General features: G+C 39.5%; 1 protein-coding gene and 1 long non-coding RNA gene across 2 annotated transcripts; one reads left to right on the forward strand and one right to left on the reverse strand.

Annotated features, from left to right (window-relative positions):
- Positions 1-4,409: 4,409 nt before the first annotated feature.
- On the reverse strand, positions 4,410-25,772 carry LOC106946402 (uncharacterized). The gene is made up of 3 exons (XR_001424761.1): positions 25,694-25,772; positions 21,736-21,742; positions 4,410-4,420 (listed from the first exon to the last, which is right to left on the reverse strand). It is a non-coding gene; the product is annotated as an uncharacterized LOC106946402 (long non-coding RNA).
- On the forward strand, positions 18,590-21,479 carry tssk6 (testis-specific serine kinase 6). Its single transcript, XM_015030514.1, has 2 exons — positions 18,590-18,951; positions 20,720-21,479. Exons 1-2 carry the CDS (start codon positions 18,697-18,699, stop codon positions 21,410-21,412), a joined length of 948 nt encoding a protein of 315 aa, XP_014886000.1. The 5' UTR covers positions 18,590-18,696; the 3' UTR covers positions 21,413-21,479.
- Positions 25,773-26,899: the final 1,127 nt, after the last annotated feature.

Here is a 26,899-nt window from a genome sequence, read left to right on the forward strand (position 1 = left end):
TATCTAATCCACACAGACTCAAATTATGTTTCATAGAAAGTTTCCCCATTATTATTTGAGTAAATGTCCTTAAACAAGTTGAAGAGAAGTTTTCTGTTTAGCCTGGTCTTGTCTTGGCACACTGGCTGGACATTTGACTCTTCATCTTACCAGAACTGTCCAAATCAATTTAAATGATTCAGTTTACAGGCACACACTCCTTTTAGACAGTTCATAACTCTTTGAGGGTTGGGACTAGTACAACAATGCAATGTTTTCTGCTTTATTTATCCCAAACTCAATTTTGTTGGTAATACACAGCTGTGTCCAAGTGTTAACTACTTACTGTATCTCTGAATCTAAACCTCAAAGGTCGTCTTCCTTTCCTCGTTGTTCTATCAGTGATGTTCCCACCAGTTCACACAGCCAACAGTCAACTTGACTCCTCCAAGCAAAAGTCTTAGAGTCAAAAAGCTCAGTCTTTGTCTCGTCTTATGTACTTTTCTCCAAAAGGTGTTTAGCTTTTCAAAGTGGGCAGCTGCAGATTTGAGTCAGGCTTGAAGGCGTCAGCACTGCTGCCTCGCACCAACAAGTCCCTGTGTTGGCTCTGGGTAACCCAACTTTATATTGACGTTAGATGTGAGGGTTTCAGTGCTTAGTTGTCTTGTGTTGCCCTGTGATGGACTGGCAGCCTCTGTCATTAGTCACCAGTTATGCACCAGCCCTGCGACCAAACAAGGATAAAGCAGATATAAAGATGGACGGGTGGCACAGATTATGAAACAAAGACGCTTTTCCTGGTTGGCACCCTCTGGTAGTCCAGCACCATCTAGTTTTAGATTAGCTTAAATATAGTTAGTTTTTGGTGTCCTGGATTGTTTCTGATCATTCCAACTGATTTTCTGTCCCCTGAGGATGACAACTAACCTCAGATAGTTGAGACTTGGACACAGTTTTTCCATGTTCTGATGGAGTTAGGGTCTCAGAACATTGTACCTACTGTCAAGCATGGTGGTGTTAGTCCCTCTTCCAACTTTCATCTCGCTTCATGTCAGGAAAAAGCAATTGATCTGAATTAGGTCTACCAATTGAGTAACAAAGGAAGGTCAAACAATTAGGACTATGTCAGCACCTAAGGCAACAAAAAGCTAAAAAGACTCTTATCCAAGTATTATTGACTGTCAACATTAACACATGATTAATCTAAAAAGTGAAATTTGTTAATATTACATATTGCAGATTAATTGTATTGACTGTTTTGACCTAAAAGCCTCCGTCGTAGTTCACAGCAGCGCGTTACGTTGCCTTGTAATGCCGAGCTGCAAACACAAGCGAGAAGACAAGCGAGGTGAGTCAGGCGGTTCGCTGAACACTAAATTTCGATTTTAAAAAACACCGCAGTAGACGTTGGGATGAATCCAAGGTGCTATGTACATATTGCAACGATGAATTATCCTTCCACCAAATCACAAGCAGTTCACGGTTAGCACTTCTAAATTAACATTTCAAACAAAATGACTCCTTTTAAACCGTCCTGAATAAGAAAACTTGGTAAACAGACATTTTTATATGCAAGTTTTTTGAAAATATGTCAAGTTTACAAAGCTGAACATAGTGATTAATTGTGATTAATCACAGCGCTAGAATGTAATTAGTCTGGCTAAACTTTTCAATCGATTGACGCCGCTGGTATGTATATAATTTGCGGTCTGCGTAGAATTAAGAATATTCACAATATATTCAAACTTGTGTTCCTAGTTGTACTTTACTGTTGAAGCTTTGAACACTGCAGATTTGTGAAAGCACTAATCTAAGTGTCTGTGACAGACGGGCAAAGTAATAGGACAAAAAAAAAAAAGAGTGCTTCAGCTAAAGGGAAGCGGGAGCCATCTGGTGAAACGTGGTCTGGAAGGAGCTCAACCAATCAAGACCTTGCCCTCAGCTGCTGAGGCAGAGCGTACGCCGAGACTTTAACACGGACACAGATCGGTCTGTCAGCCTGAAGGTGAGCATTACACAATACACAAAGTGACAAGATGGAAAGTGACACGGAAAACAGATGTCGCCAGCAATGCAGAGAGACGCAGCGGGTGAAGATCAATCACGTCTTCTACGCTTTCATCACTGTTTTTTTTTCTTCAGGAAAGGAAACATGTATGGGCTTCTCTCTCTCTCTCTCTCTCTCTCTCTCACAGCCCCCAGAGATTTATTTGTAAATGTCACACTTGTCAAAACGTCGGCGGCTCCGTCTCCTGTGGATGCCGCATTATATGCGCTGGCAGATGCAAATTAGGAAATAACCCCGCTGCTTCAGTTTGGGTCTCTATGATTTTCTTGGTCATCTGCAAACAAACTAATCCTAAAATTGAAATCTTCAACACAGTGTCCGTTTCGAATCGAGAACACACACGAACCGGCGTTTGGATTTAAAACAAAAAACAAAACACACACACACACACAGATGTTACAAGAGCCGCTGTGCTGTGTGTAAGCAGACAGGCAATATCCAGTCACTTATAAAGCACATTTCGTTTTGTCTCTCATTAAAAATATTTGCCTGGATGAAACCAATCTGTCTTTAACCGACTGTGACCGAGTCATCTGTCCTAGGAATTAGTTTTTTTTTTTTTTTTTTGTAAATCCCAACAGAGAGAAGGCTTTTTTTAAGAGAACACAATGCAGACATACAGCTCTTCTTAGAATTGTCTTGCCTCTCAGTGGCCACAGGAAAAGCTGCTGTGACCTGTTTGTCCATCACAATCATCACCATGTTTTAACCCCAAACCGGTTTTCTAATTCAGGCCGGTATCAGGGTAGCAAATGCTTGAGCGGTGGAATAAAATATTCATCAAAAAGTGGAAGTAAAAGTAACATTAAAGCAGTGAATAATTCTTCAAAAACAATATAATTCCATTCTGGCACTTTTTAAAACTGTTAAATTATGGTTACCTCAACATGTCCTGACATGTCAGAGAGAGGAAATGTTCTACAGACACGTTTTCCAGAAGTTTTCTCGACATAACGGCTTAATTTTCCACTGGTTTTCTCGAGATAAGCTAAAAGCGAGAAAAACTTTGTTTTCCCAAAATAAAAGTTTCCAATGGTTTTCTTGAGATGAGTTAATTTCCCAGTGGTTTTCTATATAACGAATTAATTTGCCAATGGTTTTCTAAAGATAACAAGTCAATCTTCCGAGGGTTTTCTTGATAAGTTAATTTCCCAATGGTTTTCTCAATAAGTTAATCTCGAGAAAACAAACTGTTTTCTCGATTTTCTTGAGATAATGAGTTAATCTCAAAACAAACTTTTTCTTGATTCCTTCTCTTTATCATTATCTCGATGCCTTTGCGCCTGCCACAACAGGATGCATTTGAAAGATGAAATCAGGTTTAACACACGCGCGCACACACGCCAATCATCTCATTATCTCGAGAAAACCCATCAGAAAACAGTAAGCGAAAAATGGCTTAGTTGCCAAGGGCTTATAATTTTCAACATGTTAACATAAAACAACAAGATTTAATGCGTTTTTGGTCAAATTATTTATAGATGGTCAAAACTGTTAATATCAGGCACATAGAGAAAATTCCTTCTGTCACATGACCGTCCGGTTTTTGGCAGGTGAATTTCTCCTTAAGAACTATAACATAAGAACACCATTAAAATATATTTCTCTAGCTTTTGCTTTCATGAGCGATCATTAAGTTATCAAGGTAACACTTTATTTGAAGGGGGTTGAATAAGACTGTCATGACACTGTCATAAACATGACATAACACCTGTCATGAACATGAATAAGCCTTCATGAATATTTATGACTGTTGTCATAAAGCGTCATTCGGTAAATTATGACACTTTTAATACAAAGTTGACATTATTCAAAATGTCTGTTATGACAACTTGACATTAACCAAGAAATCATTACTGATATAAATTTGTTATAAAATAATTACTGATTGCACTTTAAAAATTAGGTAACTTTATGTTATTAAAGGTAAAGTTTAAACAGTAATGATTTCTTGGTTAATGTCAAGTTGTCATAAAGACATTTTGAATAATGTCAACTTTGTATTAAAAGAGTCATAATTTACCGAATTACACTTTATGACAACAGTCATAAATATTCATGAAGGCTTATTCATGTTCATGACATGTGTTATGTCAGTCTTATTCAACCCCCTTCAAATAAAATGTTACCGTTATCAAAATTAGAAACCGTGTCATACCACTGTCAGAGAGCCGCTGCTGTAGAACAGCTTTACTGAATGGACTGAACTTATACTGTGCTTTTCTTGTCAGGCTGACCACTCAGTGATTTACAGTTTGATCTCATCCACCCAGCCACTCCCATAAATTCATACGCTGGTAGAATGGTAGACTGGTAGGTGAATTTTTTCATGGTTTCTAACTCAACCATGAGTTAGAAAGACAAACTGCTCTTCTGACAGGATGATTTAAAGCAGGTTTGTATATGAAACTAAATTATAACATAAAATAACATAAAACACATATATATTGGAAAATACAAAATAAATATTTCTAGCATGTAGAATGGTAGCAGCTTAGGTAACAATAAAGTCAGCCTCCAGGTGTAAAGTCTAGAGAATGTAGGTTCTTAGTGTAACTTGAAATCTCAAGTTGTTTGAGTTGTTTTTTTTTGTCATTTTTTTTGTGTTCCTCAATTTTTTTCTATTAGTTCCGCTTCGTTTCCATTTCCACTTAAGTTCTTCCTTAGTCAGTCTGGTTTATTTCTTGTTTCTATTTGCTCTTAGTCTCTCCTCTTTCCTTTAGTTGAGTTATTGTTTTATGTTAGATTCATTTCCTACTTCCCTCTGTACTCTCCCTCGCCCCCCTGTGCCACATCTCTCTCTCTCTACCTCTCCTCAGTCTGCCTCCTGCTCTCTTCACTCACACCTGCAACCTGTCAGCAATCAGCCCGGTTCCTTTGGCCCACCATTCAACCTCCCAGTATTTAAGCGCTGCATTGTCAGTCACTCCTTGCTGGTTCGTCCAGCCTCTTCCTGTCATTTCCATGCGATCTCCTGGTGTCTCCTGCTTGTCTTTGCTTTGGATTTATCCTGTGTTGTCTGGATTTTCACATTTGTAAGTCGGCTTCTTATTTATTCATTCTTTGGAGCCAAGTCTCGACAAGTCAACAAAAGGTTTTCTTACATTTGTAGTGGAAATGTGGCTCCTCGGTTGTTCATGTTTTGTGATGGCTCGTCAGACCTGCTGTTCTCCAGTGAGTCGTTCCCTAGACGCATTAAGACCATCAAAACGGTGGACGGAGGTGAAGTTGCTGAGCAAAGTTACTTCAGTCAGAAGAATGTGGATATTTTCCATGTGGTCTTAGTGAAATGAAAAAAACATAGTCAGGCAGATAAGCAGTTCTGACGGATTTAACTGATCAGTTCATCGTAGGGGTCAGCTGCACTGTCTTGAGTCTTTTACCTTCACCGAACTGAAGAAAAGAAAGTCGAGAGAAGAAGCACCAAAAGGAATTGGAAGTGTTTCCATTTTGCTGCAGCACTCAAGTCTGAAATCTTGCTATCAAATAATCCCCTTTGATGCCAAATATGTACAGGGCTTTGTGAGCAGCAGGGGGCCAGACACTCAGGATGATTCAGAGTGTGAGGGCGTTGGAGTTCAGCCTTCAGCCTTTATCCCCAGCTTTGACAGACAACACTTCCAACGAATCCGTAAGTCGTCTGATCTGGAACGGGCCAAACAACGGCACTAACCGTCGTGAGCCGCGGCTTTTTGTGTTCTGAAGCTCCTGGCTCTAAATATTTCACTTGTTCAGTTGATTCAGTCTTTATTTTTCTAGTTTCAACCTTTTGTTCCATCAGTTTCAAGTGTCCAGATTCCCGGTTAACATTTCTCACACTTTGTATCGTGTAGAACTGGTTCTTTTATGTCTCTGTTGCATTTATTTTTCTGCGCTCCTTCATCAGGCTGGTCTCTCCAGAGTGGGGTTCAGTTGGTTTTGTGTCTGTGAGCTCGTTACCTATTGGCCCACTTTGGATCAAGTACATTTACTGTCCTGCATTGCCTTTTATTTTTTTCTACTTTATGTAAACCAGCTGCGTGTTTCTGCATTGGTAAGCTCTTGGCAAGTTTTAAACTATGATTTAAACAAAATGTAAAAAAAAAAAAACAAAAAAAAAACAAAGAGAGAGAGAGAGATTTTGCTGCTGCAAACTATCCGTCCTACTTTATAGATGCTTCATAATTGAACAGATGTTGTTCAGTGGCTTTTAATGGTTTTATGGGCATCTGCAAAGAAAATATGTCTGTTTTTTTCCCTTCTGACACATTCCAACACTTCCAAGAACACATGGGACTCAACTGTCTTTTTATATGGGAGATCTTTGCCGAATTCCATTATTGTTGTTGTTTTGTTTTTTTAAAATCATTTTAAAAAACAAACGAAAGCTTTATAAAATAAAAACCTCTACGTGACGCTCCGATTGGTCAAAGAAAAGCACCAGGAACAGAGAAAAGGATATGAGCCATTTCATAAAATCCATTCATAATAGATAAAAGATATTACAAATGAGATAAATTACAAATTGTGTAACTTAATGTCTATTATGAGACAGATTTAAATTTGTGAGCTCCAAATTAAAATATGTTAGGTAAAAGTAAAAAAATATTTTTTTTTCTACCTTATTAATGTGACGTATGAGAATGTCAACATTCTCACATATGAACAAAAGGTATTTTGCACAGCAGATATAGATTTTTTATTTATTTTTTTGCATGATATAGCTATAGTTTTACCTTCCGTGTTCAAAGATTTGGAGAATAAAGTGAAGAAATGGGCTCTGATTACCTACACCAGCACATTTAGCTGCTTCGTTAACTCCATTGTTAGGGACAAAAAAAGAAAGCTGTGAATAACTTTAAAAAGTTCTGAGGCGCTGCAGGCGAATGAGCTGATATTTGTGGAACATAAAATCACATCCCAGTCGAGTCTTACTACTTTGCGGTAAAAGTTCAAGCCATTACTGACTGAAGTAAACTTTTTTTCTTCAGATACAAACTTATCTAGTCCAGCTATAACACTACATGACACTAGGTTGAGAGTTGAGTTCCAATATTGTTTGTTGAATTTGTCAAATGTAACAGTAATTTTAATATTGTAGATAAAATAACCTAATCTTTAATTCAACATGGAAAGAAGTTAACTATTTTTGAACGTTTATAAAGTGTAACATTTGCTCTGTTAGAAAAATAAATATGCATTCACGTTCAAAGAAAATCTAAAAAGATGATCAGCTCTTAATTTTGAATTTATGAATAAATCAAAATGCTTTTGATTTGACCTATTTAATCACTTGAACACCAGTTGCTACATGTGTTCATATTGTCTATTTTTCTTTGCTTTGCTTTGAGTCCAAATTTTAAAGGGGCAGATGTAAGTAGTTTCCATTTTATAGTACGATCAAGGATGCATGTTAACTTCAGCTGTTATGACAATGCATACTACTTTAAAGAAATTTGACTTTGAAATTGAACGCCTTGAAATTGGGCCTCTTGTCTCTGAAGCTCCTACTCTGTCTGAAGCTCCGCCTTCAGGAAGTCATTACAGCATGGCTCCTCTGACTCTTTATTGACGTTTTTACAAGTGTTTCACTGAGAAGTAGCTCGTATCATGAGCTCAGCTGATGCACAGTACCACCAGGTGTTTGCTGATTGCTGCTGGCTAGTCTGAAGGAGCCGAGTAGGGGATTCACAGGAGAGGGCTGCTCTGAATAGAAATGAAATAATTTCTCTAAACAAGCAGGGAAGAATCAAGGCAACATCCAGGTATCTTTTCAGTGAGGGAATAACAACATAGCATAATGTAAAGCTCAAAAAAGTTGATTTCATGTAATACTCCCAACTTCAATGATTTTTTGGAAACCTTGTTCTAAGTGTCATGAAATATGTTCCAATGACTGCTATAAACTACACAATGAGAGAGGGAACAGGAACAGGAAGTGATGAAGCAGCTGTCTTAACAGCAATGGAAAAAAAAATCTGTCATGGTCGGTGTGCGAGTGTGAACGGTGCGATTCAGAAGACAACTTCCTGTTGCCTTCCTCAGCGTTTCCACCAGCAGTAACATTCGGTTGTTGATCATGTGACTCATGTGATGCAAACAAAGTGTTCCCATTCCAGTGGAACAAAATACATCTATTTACTAGGCTGAAAAGCCACCTTGTCCCAGTGTCCAGTGTTTGTATTGCCAAACGTGAGCTTTTTCAAACTTGCCGTGTTTCAACGAAGCAAATTTATTTTCGGAATTTTACTTTGCGCAACTCTACAGTCAGTGGAAACAGCTGTCATCACCTCCAAATTCTCCTTAATTACCTCAACTCCAAGTTATTTGAAAGGTTTTCTCAGCAACAAGAAAACTTAGAAGACAGAGGTGTTCTAAGGACACTGCTGTGGAGACCCAGCTCCTGTACAATAAAAGTTCTTAATCGACCAAAAACTCCTTGATTTCTGTAAGGATTTCCTCCATCATGTGGGTCTGAAAACTTAACTCTGGCGCTGTTGCTGTGACTGTGTCGGAGGAAAGCCAAGCTGCTTTTGTTCTGAAGTTACCCAAAGTTGCCTGATATATCATTCAAATGTGTGGTCATTATAATGAAGCTAGTGCTAACATGAATAAAATTGCTATAAGCAGCCCACGCTCTGTAAATGTCAATGGCTTATAAATCAAGCTCAACCTTTCACAGTAAAATTTGAGCAGGTGGAACATCCCGTTCAGAGCTAAAGTTTGTAGCTTGGAATAAAGATTTTTTTATTGGACTCAAGTCTTGACTGTCAAGTTTAAGTCAAAACAAAAGTTTTCGGGGTTTTTCGCAACTGGATCGGAGTCCAAAAGTTTGCCTACCATCATACTTGGTGCTACATTTTTGTTTTTTTCTTCTCTCAGGACCGTTTCAGCGGCGCCACAATGCGAGTCAAAGACTTTCCTCTGTAAGCACGAAAGAAGCAAATACCCAGTTTTCACCGCTTGCTTCAAATTTTGATTCATCTGCTAAATTTCTCTTGGCTTCTTGTTTGTAGTGGATCGGAAACAGAACCACCAATTGAAAGAAGAACCCAGCTTCACTTTGGATGAATGTTTGGCACACCTTAGTTTAGTCCTTCTTAAATGGAGCAACTTGGAACACCACTGAAGTAACCCAGGTACTTTTTTGTAAGAGTTTAATTATCATAACAGACAAAAAAAATAAAATAAATGTAGTTACCTGATCAATAAAACTAATAAAACAATACCTATTTGTATTGGGCATATGCTACGCAAAATAAATAAACACAATTACCATAACAAAGTAATGAAATCATAAAAATAAAGTCATAATAATGAGAACAATCGTATTTTGAGAATAAAGTTACTACTGCTACTTTATTCTTCTATTATTTCAACTTTATTCTTATAATTTTATTTCTTTTTTCCTGGCGTGGCCTTAATATTCTGTCGTAAATATATGATTAGCTAAAACAAATTTTGCAGCTATTTCACTAAATATTGCATCCAGAATCAACTCTATAGAAACAGGGGCAGGGGATGTACTAATTTACCAACAATAGTTTGCAATTGTACGCAAAAAGCTTCAATTAAACTCTCTGTGTGAAAACCAAAATAATTCACACCCTCTGTGTTTTAATATAGCACCATTCCTGTGTGGACAACAACCATTTGCAAGACATGGCACAAATTATTGCGACTAAATTTTATAATTTATAATGAGCACATTGACGGAACGTCATGATTCACAGCTGAAATAAAACAGCCAGCCGATAACTATCTATCCGATAAAACATATCGGATAGTTGGTAGTTTGTTCAAACAGCTTGTTCACATCTAAGACCCATAAATTAACCGTTGACCAATATATCGTAGTCCCAGCCGGCATGTTTAAATGCATCACCAGTGTTTCTCCAGTAACGGGGATTCTCTCACATAGCCACTGTGAGCTAATGAAACCAAACCCACCAGCTCCAGTGACGAACCACACAAGTAGCAGCCAAGCATTTGCATTACGAGTTTATTAACTTGGCTCTTTAGTTCGCCCAGTGTAACCCGCAGTCTCTCTGACAGATTGGGAAGGGGAGTTGATCCAATTTTTCTTCATTTTATCCTCTGGTAATTTAAAGAAACGGCCGGACTTCTTTCCTCCACTGAAAAAAACACAGCTCTTGTTATACAGGCAAAAAAAAGTGTGGCATTAGCAAAGCTCGCTGTCAGACAAAGCTAAAATATCTAGCTGTGTAGTTTGGAGCTAATGCATTCTAACATTATGAGGCTGCTCGCGCTGAGGCAATCCACTGTATTAAAGGGCCTTGGAATGAATATTTAACAGCATATTTCTCTTCGCATATTGTCAGAGAAACCTCTAAAACTTCTTTTTAAAAATATATTTAACAGAACACTATAACTGGTCCTGATGTACTTCTTTGTGTGTCATTGTGTGACTACAAAATGCATTTACAGCCCTTGTAAAAAAAAATGTTCACATCCTTTTGAATTTTTTTTTCATGTTAAAACTTATCCATTTCGTTGTATTGGGATGAAATACATTTGCGTTCAGCCGCAGCGACATCCACTAAGACACATTACCAGCTGCAAGTCTTTTGAGGTTCGTCTCCACCAGCTTTGCACATTTGAAGTCTTACTTGTACCCATTCTGCTTTGAGTCAGATTGAATGGAGAGCATTTGCTAACATCCGTTATTTGACTCTTGCCACATATTCTCAATTGGACATACGTTTGCACTTTGGCTAGGCCATTTAGACACATAAATTGGTTTTGATCGAAGCCATTCCACTGCTGTACGTTGTGGGTGCTGAACCATCGTCTCCATATCGACTCCTTTCTGGCCACAAACGAAGTTAGCCAGGAATTTTCTTGGTGTCAGATTAATACCAAAATATCCGTTAGTGTTGAACGTACATTTTTTTGCTGATAGGCCAACTCCTTTAGCACAACTTCAACGCGACATTAGTCTTTTCCAATCATATTTTAAAGCACTGGGCCAAGAGGAGCAGCTTTTTTGTCACTGGCTGCGTTTCCATCTTTGTCAATATTCTGCTCATGTCGAAAAAACACAATTTCATAATTGCAGTGTTTACACTTAAAAAAATTACATTGAAATCACAAGTGAATAAGATTGTTTATAAGTCATTAAAAATCTCGGCAGCGATGGAGGTAAACATTAACATGAGATATTCATAAGCCACGGTGCCAGCATTCATCATCCATCAGCAGATGAGGCTTCAGTGTTTTATTCAGCTGTTGGATCCATGAGCCACGTCTACTTAGGAGCGCTCCGTGTGCTGCATCTTGGGTAAATTGTAGTCTGCGGTTTTACAGAAGTGCTATAGATTCAACACGACACACAACGTTTTAAGAACTGTGGGAAGTTGTGAGAGCTCTGATGGAGCCAGAAAAAAAACAAAAACAAACCAACATCCACCTCCTACTTCAACTACTTTTTATAAAAATTTAATAAAGCAAAGTTATCTTCTTAATCTCAGCTTGCATAACTGTAAGGTTAATGGAACCACGCTTACCGTTTGCGGATTTCACTTGCGCGTCAGATTTCCGGACGTACCAGAAACACGTGACTACGAAAGTTCCAGATTTGAACTTTTGCATGAAGGAAGAAAAAAAAATGATTAAATTCATTAAAGTTTGTACCGTGTTAAAGTCTATGTAATTAATTAATCGAAATTAACCCAATAATGCAAATGATTACCACATTTTTCATAAATTTAAAAAAAAAAAAAAAAAAAAAACAGTTTCACAGTCACGCACTACTTTTGAGTCGCATAAAAGCCCGAATAAAAAACCTAAAAGTGTGTGGCTGTGACACAACACACGTGGAAAGTTCAAAAACGATCAGACTGCTTGGCGAGGAGCTCTAAATGTGCAAATGAAACTTAATCACGGTGTTTTTGTTGCCATGACGCGCTCTGACAGCGTCGCTCAACTTCGTGTTGTAAGCAAGAAGATATGCGCGAGATTTCGCTGCCTGAGAAACTGACAGATATCAATGTCAACGTGTTAAATTATCACAAAGAAAAAAGGCAGCGTTGCCTTTCAACTCCCCGGTGTCATTTATCACCCCCGAGTGGCTTCACCTGACACCATGTCAACATGTTCTAATGCTGTAGCTCTGTGAAGCGACAGGGTAAAAAAAAAAAAAAAACACGACAAGAGACCTTGTTTTTACGTCTCTGTCCATCCATCAAAGCTTCTGCAACCCTGATCCACTCAGCGGAGCGCACGCGCCAGATTACAGGTTTCTTGAAGAAAAGAAAACTACCCTTCACCTCACTTGACCACGAAAATGTGTCCTCCGAATTGAAAATAATTATCCCAACACACGCGCCCTCCGCTGTCCGCAATTTGCCACGCGCTCTGAATTTAAATTTCCTGTTTCTGTTGCATGAAAATGGCAACTTGATGCGATTGATGAGTGCCAGGGTTTAACGTGGGCAGTGGCCTGGTTTAATTTTAGCGTGTGACTGATGGCCAATGTCATTTATTCAGCAGGCATCACAACTATCGAAAAAAAAAAAAAAAGTGGGTCAAAAGAAGAACTTATAAGGAAGGGTTGCATCAGGACATTTTTAAGTTTGAGGGTTTTTCTTTTCCTCTTTTTTTTTTGGCTGTCTGCTCCGTGACGGATCGCGACGGCGCTCAAGTTAATGCCGGCGCAGTAACTAAATTAACATTATATGTGTGTGTGTGTGTGTGTGTGTGTGTGTGTGTGTGTGTGTGTTTGGGGGTTGGGGGATTTACCTCCAGGTCTGAGAAGTTAACACCTAATCCTGCACCGGAGGAATACCTGATGAGGAAATGTTTATATGGATGAGGGCCGTTGCCACATTTTATATCGCCGTGAAGCGCCGCAGCAGATGGTAATGAAATTCACACGCCTCGATCTTAATGTTTCGTACGGGACGAATCCACGTGCGATCCCATTCGCGCCGGATATTTTCCCTGACGACGCTCTAAAAAAAAAAAAAAAAAAAAAAAGGGCGGGAAATTTACTGACGATCTAAAACCATCCGTTACTCCTCTGTTGATTTTTTTTTATTTTTTAATTACACCCGGGCAGTTTTGAAGTAGTAAAACAGCAATACAAACGTGTCAAATATGCAAACTAACTTTCAAGATAATGACCACACTTACATGCACACAATAAAGCATATCACTGGGCGAGGGTTGAAAGATGGGGGAGGAAGGGTGAGGGTTGGGGGGGAGGACTGGTTAAGGTAGCAAATCAAATATTGCATTTATATGCACAGCTGTATCCTCATTACTGTCAAACTCCTCACGCCTGAGCCATATTCCCCCCTAACTAAGAGTGGGGATTTTTTTTTCTTTTTTTCTGTGAAATATGGCTCCATAGCTTGAAGAAATTTGGTCCAAACATTCCCACCGACAGCAACAGATCCTGCAGCAGCGCATGCCGCTCCCAGAGCGACCACAAGCACAGCAGATACGGAGAATTTGTACAGATTTCATTAGATCCCTGCTAAACTGAAAACACAGTTTTACTCCATAAATGATGAAAAGAACAACTATCAGTTTTATCCTCAACGGGAGGCCAGATTGGATTGTTAAAAAAACACACACACACACACACACACACACACACACGCACACAATGGAGAAATCACAAAGAGGAAAAACACCTGAGAATAAGAATGTAACAGTACTTAAGAGTTACTATCTATCACGGTTTTATGGGCCATTATTATGGAATTGATCAGATTTTCTGCTGCATAACAGCTGAGACTGATATTTACAGACGAAGTTAAAAAAGAAGAAGCGGTATACACAACATTTTTATTTTTTATTTTTGCCTGGTATTAAATCAGGCAAAACCTTTTGTGTTTTAAGTCTGAAAAATGATTTTGATTTGTTAATGTTTAAATAAAGTATAATTAAGGCCGTTGTAGATGGGAAAAAAAGAGGAGCAAATTTTTATTTTAGTATTTAAAATTGACATTTTTTATCTTTGCATCATGTTATAATGTTATTCCCTCGTCACAAACATACCTGGAGTTTAGCGTTAATTCTTTCATGCATGTTTACGAAATCCTTGAATCTCCCGTCGCACCCATTCAGCTGTCCAAAACATCTGGGTGGTCTTAGCTCCGCCTTTGAGGTGCAGCTCCTTCTCAGAGCTTCAGAGGTTCTGCCTCACAGAGCAACCTTGAATCTCCCACTCAGCTCCTTCAGACTAGCCTGCAACAATTAGCAGCAAACACCTGATGGAACTTTGCATCTGCTGAGCTCGTTATTGGCGCTACTTCTCAGTGAAATGCTGGTAAAATGTTGTTAAAAGGTTAATAAAGTAGCAATATTGTGATAACATCCTGAAGGATGCATTATTTTGTAAATAATGATACTTTAATGAAAAGTTGGCACTTTTAATTTATTTTTAAAGCAAGTTTTAGAGCAACTTTGCATTAAAAGTGTCATTATTTACCGAATGACACTTCATGATAACAGTCAAACATTCATAAAGACTCCTTCATGTTCCTAACGGGTGTCATGTCAGTCTTATGCACAACCCATCAAATAAAGTGTCACCGCTTTATTTGGTGAGAAGTTGAGAGTTCTTGGAGCCCCCTGCTGGTCTGGAGGCTATAGCACACGGCTCGTTGTGTTTATGCCTTGGTCTGGATCTCTTTACGAAATATATCACCAGGGTGGCATTTTATGTAAGGAGCAATGACTCAAAATTTTTTGCCAGAAACAGTAACTATGTATTTCTGTCTAATATTTTATATATATATATATATATATATATATATATATATATATATATATAAGCCCAAACTGTGGCAGCAAAGTGGAGATGTGAAAATATGTGCATCATGTATTTCTGGAATCTCTTGGATTTAAGTCCGCAGGCTGATGATGTCTTCCATCAACTCCTGCTTCCTTCCAGTTTTTTTTTTTTTTTTTTTTTTTTTTTTTTTTTAGGCCAAGTCTAGAGTGTTCAAATCATAACTTATTGAACATCAAAGGGAAATGTAATGAGATGTATGGAGATGTGTTTTTTTTGCCTCCGTCGCACACTGAGACGTAAAAATCCGTGTCAATTGGGAATATTTTTGGAGCTTTCTTTGTGAAATCTTCTCCCTTCTCCAGTTAAAACGAGCGCCGAAGTTATTTCATGTTAGGTTATGAGATCTGCCTGATAACAGAACGACATCAGCATTCACCAATCAAAGTTCAATCTAAACGAGCGGTGACGCATTTTATGAAACGAGTTTTTACGGAGCAGGGAGCCAGCAGACGGCATTTACAGCCTCATCAGAATTTCAGCAGCAGACTCAGACTTTTGCTCTGTGAAAACAGACCGGGCTACCTTAAGCACTTGCGAGTGTGGGATTTTTGACCGAGAGCTGTGCGGCAAATTCAATCAATTGCAACCTGTGGAGAGAGAGACATTACATGTCCTCCTTCTCTGTCTGCGGGAAGGGAAGCTAAACCGTGTTGGGAGAGAGAAATCCTGCAAGAATAAGAGAGCAAGAACTCCGTCGCTTAGATGTCTGTGTTACTGAAAATAGGCAAATTGAAGAGTTCTTGCAGTTCTTTCAAATAAAGAGCTTGGTGCAGTGAAACCATAGGACATGAAAAGATACGTTAAAAATTGAAAAAAACTGAATCACTTGCTAAAGTTGAGGATGCAAAGACGGAGGAACAGGAGAGCTGCACATCAACGGCCTCACAGCTGTTTCTGTCCAAATGTCACGCATACTTTAAACAAACTTTTTAAATGTTTCCAAAAAAAAAAACTGAATTAGGTGTGTTTCCATCTAATATTTCTGAAACAAATCAGTCAGGTTACACGAGGTGTACTTTTGTTGCCGTTACGCATGGCTGTGGTAAACAGGAAGTAGAATTTGCAAACCAGCACAGGCCACACGTCTCGGGGAAAACTAAATGAGTTGTAATTGTTCCGTCGTCTAGCATAGACGACTGAACAATGATTCCCAAAGCATCACCAAAAGAACACCACACCCACAATGAAACACAGCTGTGACAGAATTGTGATCTTGGATTTATTTCTTGTTTTTCAGATGGAAATTAATTGTCGTTTAGTGCAGATGAAACCAAACGGTCGGATTCGACCCAACCTTCTTGTATTAGCAAGCGAAGCCAGAAATGATCGGAATAAAGTGAGATCCTTCCTACTGCCCCAAAATACTCCACAAATGGTGTGAGGTGTTTGTGCTGATGGGCCTTGTTTTGTTTTCACCGAACATAGCGCTGCATAATTAATTAATTTTTATTTATTCAAAAAGCATTCTTCAGACAGCTGTTTGTTCAGATGGAGCTTTGAAGTGGTGCTCAGTTGAAATGCCAGTCTTTTCTGATCTAAAAAAATATTCTACATATAATGTTATGTATTAAGTATAATTTAGGTGAAAAATTGACCACAGGGGGGGAAAAAAAATAAAGTAAAGGTCTTGGACTTAAATTTGATTCTTCTTCCTCTGATTCACTTTTCATTTTCAGTCTTCTTGCATTCACACCTGCACTCAGTTACAGTGAATCTAATTAACCTGAAATAACAGCTTCAGCTGTTACAGCAGGATTTTTTATTTTTATTTTTTCATTTTCAGATGATTAAAAAAAACAAAAAGAGTTTGGCACCAACAGTAGCGCTGTATGATGAAAACACCAATGCAAAATCCCCCCAAAATTGGATGAAGTAGCTGCATAACAGCGTGGCTTTAGAGAGCATTAATTACTCCGGCGTCTATCGTTTTAAAAATATTTAAAGGGTTAAAGTCTTGAAACAATTAGCAATTAATTTTTTTAAAAGTCAAAATAATGAGACAAAGCCATGCAATAAATCATAATTTGTCAGACCTAATTCAAGTAATTCATTTCAGGGAGTTTATACACTTTTTCATCGACGCACTAATTATCTCCTGATAAAGTCGCCGATACTCCACTGGAATAATGTTTGTTTAGTTATTTTTATATAATCTGCACACTGCATTGTGATTGCACATCACTCTTCAAAGTCTACCCCCGTCCCTCACCTTCGCTGTAGTTTTCTGCAGCTGGGGTCACGTTGCCGCTGACGAAGGCGTGACCAATCGAATGTGATGAAGAGCAGAGATCGTGTCATCGGGTCGTTGCAGTTTAGCGACGGTCTGGAGCGGTTCGGCTCAGAGTCATTCCACATTTTTAACACGAGCTTGCGTAATCTGTAAGCACTACACATTTGGAAATTGTATTCTCACGGCACTTTTTCCTGACCGCCGACGCCAGAACGCTCTCGTTTGCAACTTCCTGTCCTTGATTAGGTTTTACTCCCAACTTATCTTTTTTTTTTTATGTAAATCTGCTGCTTTTATTGTCAGATCTGCGTCTGTGTCTCAGAATTCAGAGCAATCCCACACAAATGAAGTGATGCTACTTGGTGGTGTGTGTGTGTGTGTGTGTGTGTGTGTGTGCATGCATCCGTGTGTGTGTGTGTGTGTGTGTGTGTGTTTGGGGTAGTCCTGGTCATTTATCTCCATGGTCTTACAGATTTGGTTGATCACTGAAAACAACGTTTAAAACCCTTCCTTCCTAGTTGTTATTTTTCTGGAAACAGATGTTTAAACTACACATAACAGCTTAATTTCATGATTTTCTTAACAACAGATTAAGGAATAAAAAAAATAATAATTTTAATAATTCATCCTTGCTTGTAGTTTTTCCGAGTATCCAAAAAATAAACATTTTGCAAAAGTTTATGATCAAATTTTTTTTGGCTTTAAATCTAATTTACACATGTATAGTGACAAACAATAATAGACTGAATTCAATTAATAACGTCTAAGATAATTTAACAAAAAAGATATTTTATGTACGTCAAAATTATCATTCTGTGACAGTATAATATCAGACAAATAATGTGTGAAAAATATCAAGCTTCTCTTCTGCTTCTCCCATTGCTCCCAGTAAGAAGTACAGAAATGCACCACTAAGTCAGAAAGGACCAATCAGAGCCAGGAGGAGGGTCTTACCTCTGTGCTCACATTCTCCCACTTGCTGTTTGCTAAGCTACAGCTGGTTCACCACAACATAGCCTGCTACCAATGCTAACGCTAGTTAGCATAGCTACCGACGACGGCGGATAAACAGTTTTCCTGTAACTGTAAGTTGTTTTTCCAGCATTAGCACACTAAGCAGCATACAGGAGGTTGATTGGCAGCACTAAGATCCTCCTCCTGGCTCTGATTGGTTGTTTTTGATTGGCATTTTTGTAGATCGCAACAATAGCGCTTGAAGGAGCTAAAAGAAAATGTTCACAGATTAGCTGTCTCATACCATGTTGTCACAACATGGTGACAGTTTTAATAAATTTGGACAAAACATGTTTTTGTACTGCAGCTTTCACATTGTGTATAAATATTAGAAACCAAATATGAATACTTTTCTCATCTTTCCATCGAATTAAGCCAATCAGCTAAGAAAAAAAAACAAAAATAACCTGGGAATGATTTAAAAATCGAAATGTTTGCTTTGGTTCCTAAGTAACAGTGCACTTGATGACGTGCATTTTCCTTCCAGAACGTGATGTCACAGCGCTTTCCCTGCAAGATTTGTAACTGAATATTAGCTTTCAGCTAATATTTAGTCTTCCGTTGAGAAGACTCAGGAACTCAGGCCTCTGTGCACTGATCATGATGGAGAAAACGTTTATGGAAACCAAGGGCTACACATATAAGGCCTCCCTTGCAGAAGGATCGTTTGGTAAAGTTGTAAAAGCAGAGTCAATTCATCTGAAGAAACTAGTCGCTATAAAGATTATTGGCCTGAACAAATACACCACCGTCAACAGAGATAAGTTTGTTACTCAGGAAAAAGAAATTATTAGAACTTTAAAGCATCCCCACATCGTCAAAACCTATGATGTCTTTGAATCTCGCTCAGAAATGGTAAATATGAACATTTTCTTTGCTGTAAGCTAATTCTTTGGAATGACAGAACCAAAAATACTTTTGGTTAGACAGCTATGGCTAAAGGGTTTGGCAGTGTTGCTGTTATTATTATTGTTACCATCACAATAACCTAATCATGCAATCTACATCCTTTGTTTTTTATGTTTATTGGTAAATCACTGGCTAAATGTAGTTGTAGCTTTAAAGTGCTAATACCTTGTTTCCATTCTCGTGCCAACATGTTGAAAGCTAGTAAGTAGCGCGCAAAAGGACATGGGGGGGGTAAAAAAAAAGGATTCTGAGACACTGCAAAAGTTTTTTGAGATCCTGTGAAATGTATAAAAAAATCCAGAGTTCAGCTGTTCCACCAAATTACGCGACCCATCATAATCTGTGAGCGCATTTCTCTGCATGTACGTCTTGAAGACAAAAACTAGCATGGAGCTCTGACATTATTATGATTAGGTCTGGGCAGTAAGGTCGTGGATTATGACGGCTGTCATAACCTGTAATTTCTGTGCTGCTAGCTATATCAGGGTCAAATATCATACTGCACAGATTACACAAACACTCTTCTTCTCACTGGTCTATAAGATGTACATTCACAGAAATGCACGCTATCGCCCCCTGCAGTCACAGATTATGATGGGTCACAGAACACTGCACATGTTGCCAGCAGAAACCAGGCAAGAGTACATTATTCTAACCATTTAAACTATTTACTTACAATCAGGCTAATAAAATAATTTATAACTTGCTGCCAGCGCAGATCACCTCTCTCTCTTTTTTTTTTTACTTAACACACCGTGATACACAGTTGTAGTGTGCTAACATGCTAGCTAATGTTAAGATAAATGCTGGTAACCATGGCAACGGGTGAGAGTTTGAAGGCTTGCCGACTCTTTCTGCAGTCAAGCTGCATGTCCTTCCCCAGTGTTTAAAAACAAATTATCTATCTATAATGAACTGAGCTAAAATTGCCAAGTCGGAATAGGATTTGTGCTTCACATGTCTCTCATTTATATGAAAACCACGTCTTCTCTCAAGCACTAATTTAGTGTCTGTATACTTAAGTCCAAACTCAGGACACCCTCTGGGCGTCCTCCATTATGTCTCAGAATTGACACTTTGGGTCTCACAACAGTAAATTGGGATCTCAAGAAACTTTCACAGGATCTTGAGCAACTTTCATGGGCTGTCCATGACCTTGCAAAGGATCTCATACATGGAACGTGACACCCATGTATGGAGGACTGAGGCACTCTGATCTCTTTAGAAAATTTTCAAAATTTGCAATATCGGGAAACTTTTGGATGTTTTCAAAAAACTTTTTTTTTTTTTTTAAGGTGGTTTTCATGTCACAGTAGACTGACGGGAAAGAGGGCTGTGAGGGAGGGGGAAGACATGCAGGAAAAGGTCAAATGGCCTGGACTGGAACCCATGACGGCAGCATGGAGGCCATGGAACCCTTGTGTTCTCTGTTCATGGCTCTGCCACCGCTGTACCCTGATCTTGGGAAACTCATGATATCTTGAGATACTTTCACAATATCTCAAGAAACGCTCAAAGGATTTCAACAAACTTTCACGGGATCTCGGTAAAATTTAAGTCATCAGACATAATTGAAAAGGCAGTCATTCTTTTCTTGTATAAATGACGACTCCAGCGAATGCAAATACCCACTCTATCTATCTGTCCGTCTGTCTGTCTGTCTGCCTGCTGTGAAAAGTGCTGCATTGTCTGACTGATGAAATGATTCCTTTAGGTCTACGTGGTGATGGAGCTTTGCCCACAAGGAGACGTCGCAAAACTCATTTCAGCCAGAGGGGCTCTAGATGAATGTTTCAGCTGCAGACTTTTCAAGCAGCTGTGTCTGGCCATTCAGTATCTCCATGGAATTGACATTGCTCACAAAGATATTAAATGTGAAAACCTTCTTTTGGACGCGCACTATAACCTCAAACTGTGTGACTTTGGCTTCAGCGAGAAGCTCAGTTACGTCCAGGGCAAACTGGTGCCGAGCGACACCCACTGCGGCACCTTACAGTACGCCGCACCGGAGATCCTGAAAAACCTCCCGCATAACTCAAAGATTGCTGACGTGTGGAGCATGGGCATCGTGTTGTACAAGATGCTCTGCGGGTTGCTTCCCTTCATCACCACCAACACGACAAAACTAGTGCAGCTTCAACTGAAGCACAACATTAAGTTCCCAACTGGTTCGTCTGTTTCAAGTCAGGCGAAAGAGCTGATTCACAGCATTCTGCACCCGGTGGTGGACCATCGGATCACGGTCAGCAGGATGCTAGAGAGCCAGTGGGTGCTGAAGTTGACTGAGGAAGACAGCGACGAGGGGACAACGGCGACTCAGACGGCGACTCTCAGTGAAATCAAGGAGGATAAGCTAACAATACATAACTCGGACGCAAAGGAAGGACTTTCCACTGCGGTCCCGTGAGAACCACCAAAGTCGGACAATTTCAGGATTGTTCAAAGTTGAATAAATGTGAACCTTCTTAATCGGCTTGGGTGGTGGTTTGGTTTTCACACGCAGTAGAGTGAAACAAGTGATTTGCTCCATACTGGTTTCTTTTGTTTTCTGTTTGATATTTCAAACAGTTTTTTAAAATTATTCAAATAAAGTCTAATTGTGAAAATACTCTGGCTGTCATCTCCAAAAAACAAAAAAAAAAAACAAAAAAAAAAAAACAGGTCATTTTGCCCAGGCCTCTGCAACTGGCTCCCTTCCTCATGGAGAAGCAGCAGCTTCGAGCTTCTCACCCGATTTCTGAGGCGGAGCCCAGACACCCTGCAGAGAAAACTCATTTTGTCCGCTTGTATCGCCAGCAGCAGGTTGGAGGGTTTTTTCTGCGACGGGCACCGACAACCGAGGCAGGCGCAGATCCGAAAAGCTGCCTTGGTGATGGAGGCATGGAACGTGGCCGACTTGTGCCCGATGTCCTCCGCTTTCCTCGGAACGTGTTTGAAGTTCTCCCGGAAGTGGGAGTTAAAGCTCACAAGACGATCCCAGCAGATTATATCCACACAGAGGAAACGGAGGGGGTTGGGGGCTTTATTGTCAATAACCTTCTAAATCCACCGTAAGCCAGAAAAAGAGGGAAAAAGGAACTTCTGATTAACGCCACTCAAGGAAGACTAATAAATTCTCCAGCGACGCTCTGAATGTGACAAATCCATCGAGCGAACCGCCGGCGCAGCTCGCCCACCCACCCAGCCCCCCGTGTACATCAAAGCCACTTCAACCAACCGCATTATAATAATGATATCAGGTTATTGCACACTCAGATGCATAAACTAATTGTCAGATTCCAGAGTTCGAACATATGGCTCCGTGAACCGCGGCGTGGCTGAGCGACCGACGCCGTAAAAATCACAATCCCGTAATTAATGCCGATCCCAAAACGTTAATCAAACAATAAGCGCGCACATCTTACCTCTGAGAGCACAAATCACCTGAAGAGCTGACTCCTGTAGTCATTATAACTGCACGGGTTGCTGTGTTTATGATCTGTTTACGCACCAAGAGTGCAAATTGCAGAGGCTCAAACAAAACCGCGTGTTTTGCCATCCTTTTAGTCTAATTGTCGTTTTTGGAGAAAATGCACTTAGTGTCGCCCTCACACCTAATGTGTTTGGAAAGTGCATTGGAATAAAACCCGCCGCGTTTAAAGATGGGGTCTAATAGCGCCGTTGGCTTTATTAGCAAAACTGACACACACACACACGCACACACACACACACACACACACACCTACACACACACACACACACACACACAGCTGACATTTATCTCAGGAAGGATTCTTTTATCAGTTTTTTCCATTGTCCGTTGCGTGTGGTTCTGGACGGCCGCCACCGGCGACCCTGAACAAAGATGGAATTTTAATATAATTTTAAAAAAATATAAAATACTTCAGCTTACATGAATAAGTTGCAACTGTTTATTTCCTGAGCCTTCAGGCTGTTCCGTAATTAACTGTGGAGGACAATCTGGATGTCTGCTTACCTGGTGAATAAACATTTATTTGGGTCGCGGGAAAAAGAAACACGATGTCGTTTGAAGAGAAAAGAGCCATTTAGCCTTCAAGAGTCCAAACCACGAACAAATTATATGTAGGAAATGTATCCGATTGACCTTTGCGTTCCGGCTTTACGGACACGTAATTACCGTACGAGCAAAATTTGATGCTTTATAATTAGTTCAAATGCCAGTGGGAAAAACAACAAGTTTTATTTATTAGAATGGCTGAGGAGAGAAGTGTGTTTCTGCTTTCCAGTGACATCCTATTCATGTGCAAATCAGTCTTTTATCAGTGCCGGCTGTAGTAATTGAAATAGCTGCATGTTAGGAGGCGCAGCGCTGTGAGCCAGGAGGAAGAGGGAGAGACAAGATCCTCTGCAGAGTTTGCCTTCAAAAGCCACCTGGTGCTGATGTGACGGTGTGTGGAGGCAGACGGCAGCAGAGCGTCCTGTTAGACTCCCTGCTACACCCATTAAAACACTTAAAGGGGCAATACTTCTGTGTTCTCCAGGCACATCGTCCCATTTTGTAAATTAACCAACTATGTTATATTCAGTTGTTAAAAAAATACTTTGTAAATCAAATATGACTTAAGTGAAATTTGACTTCATATTTTAACACCTTGAAATTAAGATTATGTCTCTTTAAAAACCCCTGCTTTCTCTGAAACTCCGCCTCCAGGAAGTCATCACAACACAGCTCCTCTGTTAACCCTTTAGCGACGTCTTTACTGGTGATGCGTTGAGAAGTAGCTCCTATAATGAGTTCAGTTGATAAACATTTCCTCCAGGTGTTTGCTAATTGCTGCTGACTAGTCTGAAGGAGCTGAGTGGGTCAGACGTGGGAGAGGGCGGAAGCTTGGAAAGTGGCGTTTTCCACAGCTGAATGGTTGCCACGGGAGATTAAAGGATTTCTCAAACATGCAGGAAAAATCAAAGTGACATCAGAGGTATGTTTTTGATGAGGGAATGATATTGTAATGTTGAGTTAAGCTAAAAAAAAGTAAATTTTACACAATACTACTTCTTTAGGAACACCCACAAAATCTCTAAATGCACTTTCTTCTCTATTAACTTAATATTCAACACAATCTCTCATCCCACATGTTCTAGCCACCCTGGATTCTTTCACTTTGTCTCTAAGCAGCTTAATCTGAAACGTCCCTTTGACTTAAAGTCAAATTGTTGACCTGCAGTCATGTGGTTGCAGGACATTGATCACACAGACCTTCCACTAGACACACTTAGCCAAGGCTCCTTGAAACTCCTGCTGTAGAGTATGTGATGTTGTCAACACTGGTTATATGTAATCTCTACTTCTCCGAGATCCTTTCGATCAAAGCTACGCTTTGTACAGATGACAATATCATCTGCAAACATAGACTGTAGTGATCTTTGCCAGGCCAAAATCCTGAATGGGGTACAAGAGGACCAACATTGAACCACGTCCTGCCATGTGGCTGAGGTCACAACTGTTGATTTGGGCTTGTTTGCTTGCCGTACCCGGGCACCTTGGAATTAGTGGCTCAGCGACTTTTCATCCGCGTATACCAAAGTATAGTTGAGTCCAAGGCTGTTTGTTTGACACCTGAAAGGTGACAAAAATGCAGATGGTATTCATAGATCTATGTGGTTGTGTATTTCTGTGAGCCCCATTACCCTGAAGCAGTGCTGTGGAGGATAGAGAGCCAAAATTCCTCTGCAGTGATTTGAGCCGGATATAAAAAGTCAAACTAAAAAAAAAAAAAAAAACCCTCTACCCTCTACTTTTAAGCTTCTGCTACTAAATGCAGTCCTACAACCCACTGAATTATAGATGTGCTCAGTTTTTCTCATGACTGTCAAAATCTCAGCGTAGCCTATTGAAATGGATGCCTAAAAACCCGTTAAAACATGCAGCGAAACAAGCAATCTTACATGTAAAGGTAAAGTTGTCGACAGTAAAAAACGATCTTGGAAGAGAAATGAAACCAGGATTGCCTCGGGGGTAATGGAAGAGAGTGGAGGAGATGTATAAAACTACAGGAAGTATAACACTGGACTGAAAATGTAACTCTATTTTACTCTTTGTAGCAATAAATACAGCAAGTGTTTCTACTTGGGAAGCCAAATTCTTAACAAAGAAGCTGTTCTACCGTTTGAACTGTACAACATCACATGCTGCTCCTGTGTTGCGCAGAGTGGCACTTTTAAAGCATGTCTTTTTTACGGGTCCAAATGTAATAATATTAAGGTCATTTTGTAGGACATCGGGTTCAGTGATGACCTTTAAGGATGTATGCTGCTATTGATGTCCTGCTGTTAAGCTTGGTGTGTGTATACTGCAATCAGTGTGTTGAAAGTCATGGTGTTCTGCTGCGCTGTGACTGGGTTTGTAACTTTTTGTCTTATTTTACCTTTTCTTGCATATGAACCATACAAATGTATACATTCTATTGTCCTAAGAAGGCCTCCATATGCTCAGATCATATCAGGCAAATTAGTCAGGGAACATAAGTTTCTATTTCTATTAGAAGGTACCAGCTGAGCAATCTGATTACAAAGTAAAGGCTTAAGATTTGTTAATGTTTGTTTAAGATTGTTTAAGTTTGAGATTTGTTAATTTGTTAATAGTTGAATGGCTCAACTTGCTGTCATTTCCCCTGTATTTACATTTTGGCTTGTAATCAAACTCAGACAGCTCTTAGCGGTGGATCACTCGGCTCGTGCGTCGATGAAGAACGCAGCTAGCTGCGAGAACTAATGTGATTTGCAGGACACATTACAGCAATTTTGACATTGCTGTAATGTCAAAATTGTACTAATACTTTTGCAGTAGTGCATTATTATGAAGGCTACACGAGAACCCCAAAACTCATGGCAGACGTTTTCAAGTTGGCCAAATAAGACTTTGTTGTGTATTGTGTGTTATTTTCTTATGGCTTTATGTCTCCTAAAGGCTATAAAACAAAAGGTCGACACACGATAATGTGACAAGGTCACTGGTTTCCACTCAATTCTCCTCATTCCTTGCTGCTGGTAATATTTCCAGTCAAATGTCCATTTGTTGTAAGTTTGTCAAAGTAGCAGTATTAAAAGTGAAATTTACTTTTTTGAGCTTTACGTCACATTATAATGTTATTGCTTCATCAAAAACACACATGGACTGTTGCTCTGATTTTTTCCTCTGTGTGTGACGAATGATTTAATCTCCCATGGCAACCATTCAGCTGTGCTAAATGCCTGGTTGGATGTAACCCCGCCTTCCAGACGAAGCTCCTCCTACGAGTTGCAGTTTCCAAGCCTCCATCTCCCAGAGTAGCCCTCCCCCATGTATCCCTTACTCGGCTCCTTCAGACTAGCCAGCAGCAATTAGCAAACACCTGATGGAACTCTTCATCTGCTGAGCTCATTATAAATTAAAATCAAATCAAATTTTATTTGTATAGCAGATTTCATCAGCAAAGCATTTCAAAGTGCTTTACATCATTAAACACAAAAACACAGTCATGAATAACATTGAATAAACAATCAAAAACATTAAATTTCCTGCCGAGTCAAAGTTCTGCCCTTCAAATCAGCAGAAAGAAAAGAAAAAAAAACATAGGAGCCACTATTCAGTGCAATGCTGGTAAAAACCTTGTTAAAGGGTTAACAGGAGTAATGTGATGACTTCCTGAAGGCGGAGTTTCAGAAAGAGCAGGAGCTTCTTAAAGAGACAGAGACCTGATTTCAAGGTGTTTCTTTCTTTTAAGTCATACTTGATGTAGCATTTTTAGAACACCTGAAAATAACAGTATAAAACGTCATTATATAAAACTGACCATTTAAAAGTGAACTTTCCTTCTTTTTGACAGCTGACCAGCAGTTCACTGCAGCGGTTTGGAGAAAAGCAGCTCTGCGCTGCTGTACCGGCGCGTCATTC

This window comes from Poecilia latipinna, unplaced genomic scaffold (assembly GCF_001443285.1).
Source record: "Poecilia latipinna isolate Pla-1442-1.1 unplaced genomic scaffold, P_latipinna-1.0 Scaffold12, whole genome shotgun sequence".
Lineage (NCBI taxonomy): Eukaryota > Metazoa > Chordata > Actinopteri > Cyprinodontiformes > Poeciliidae > Poecilia > Poecilia latipinna.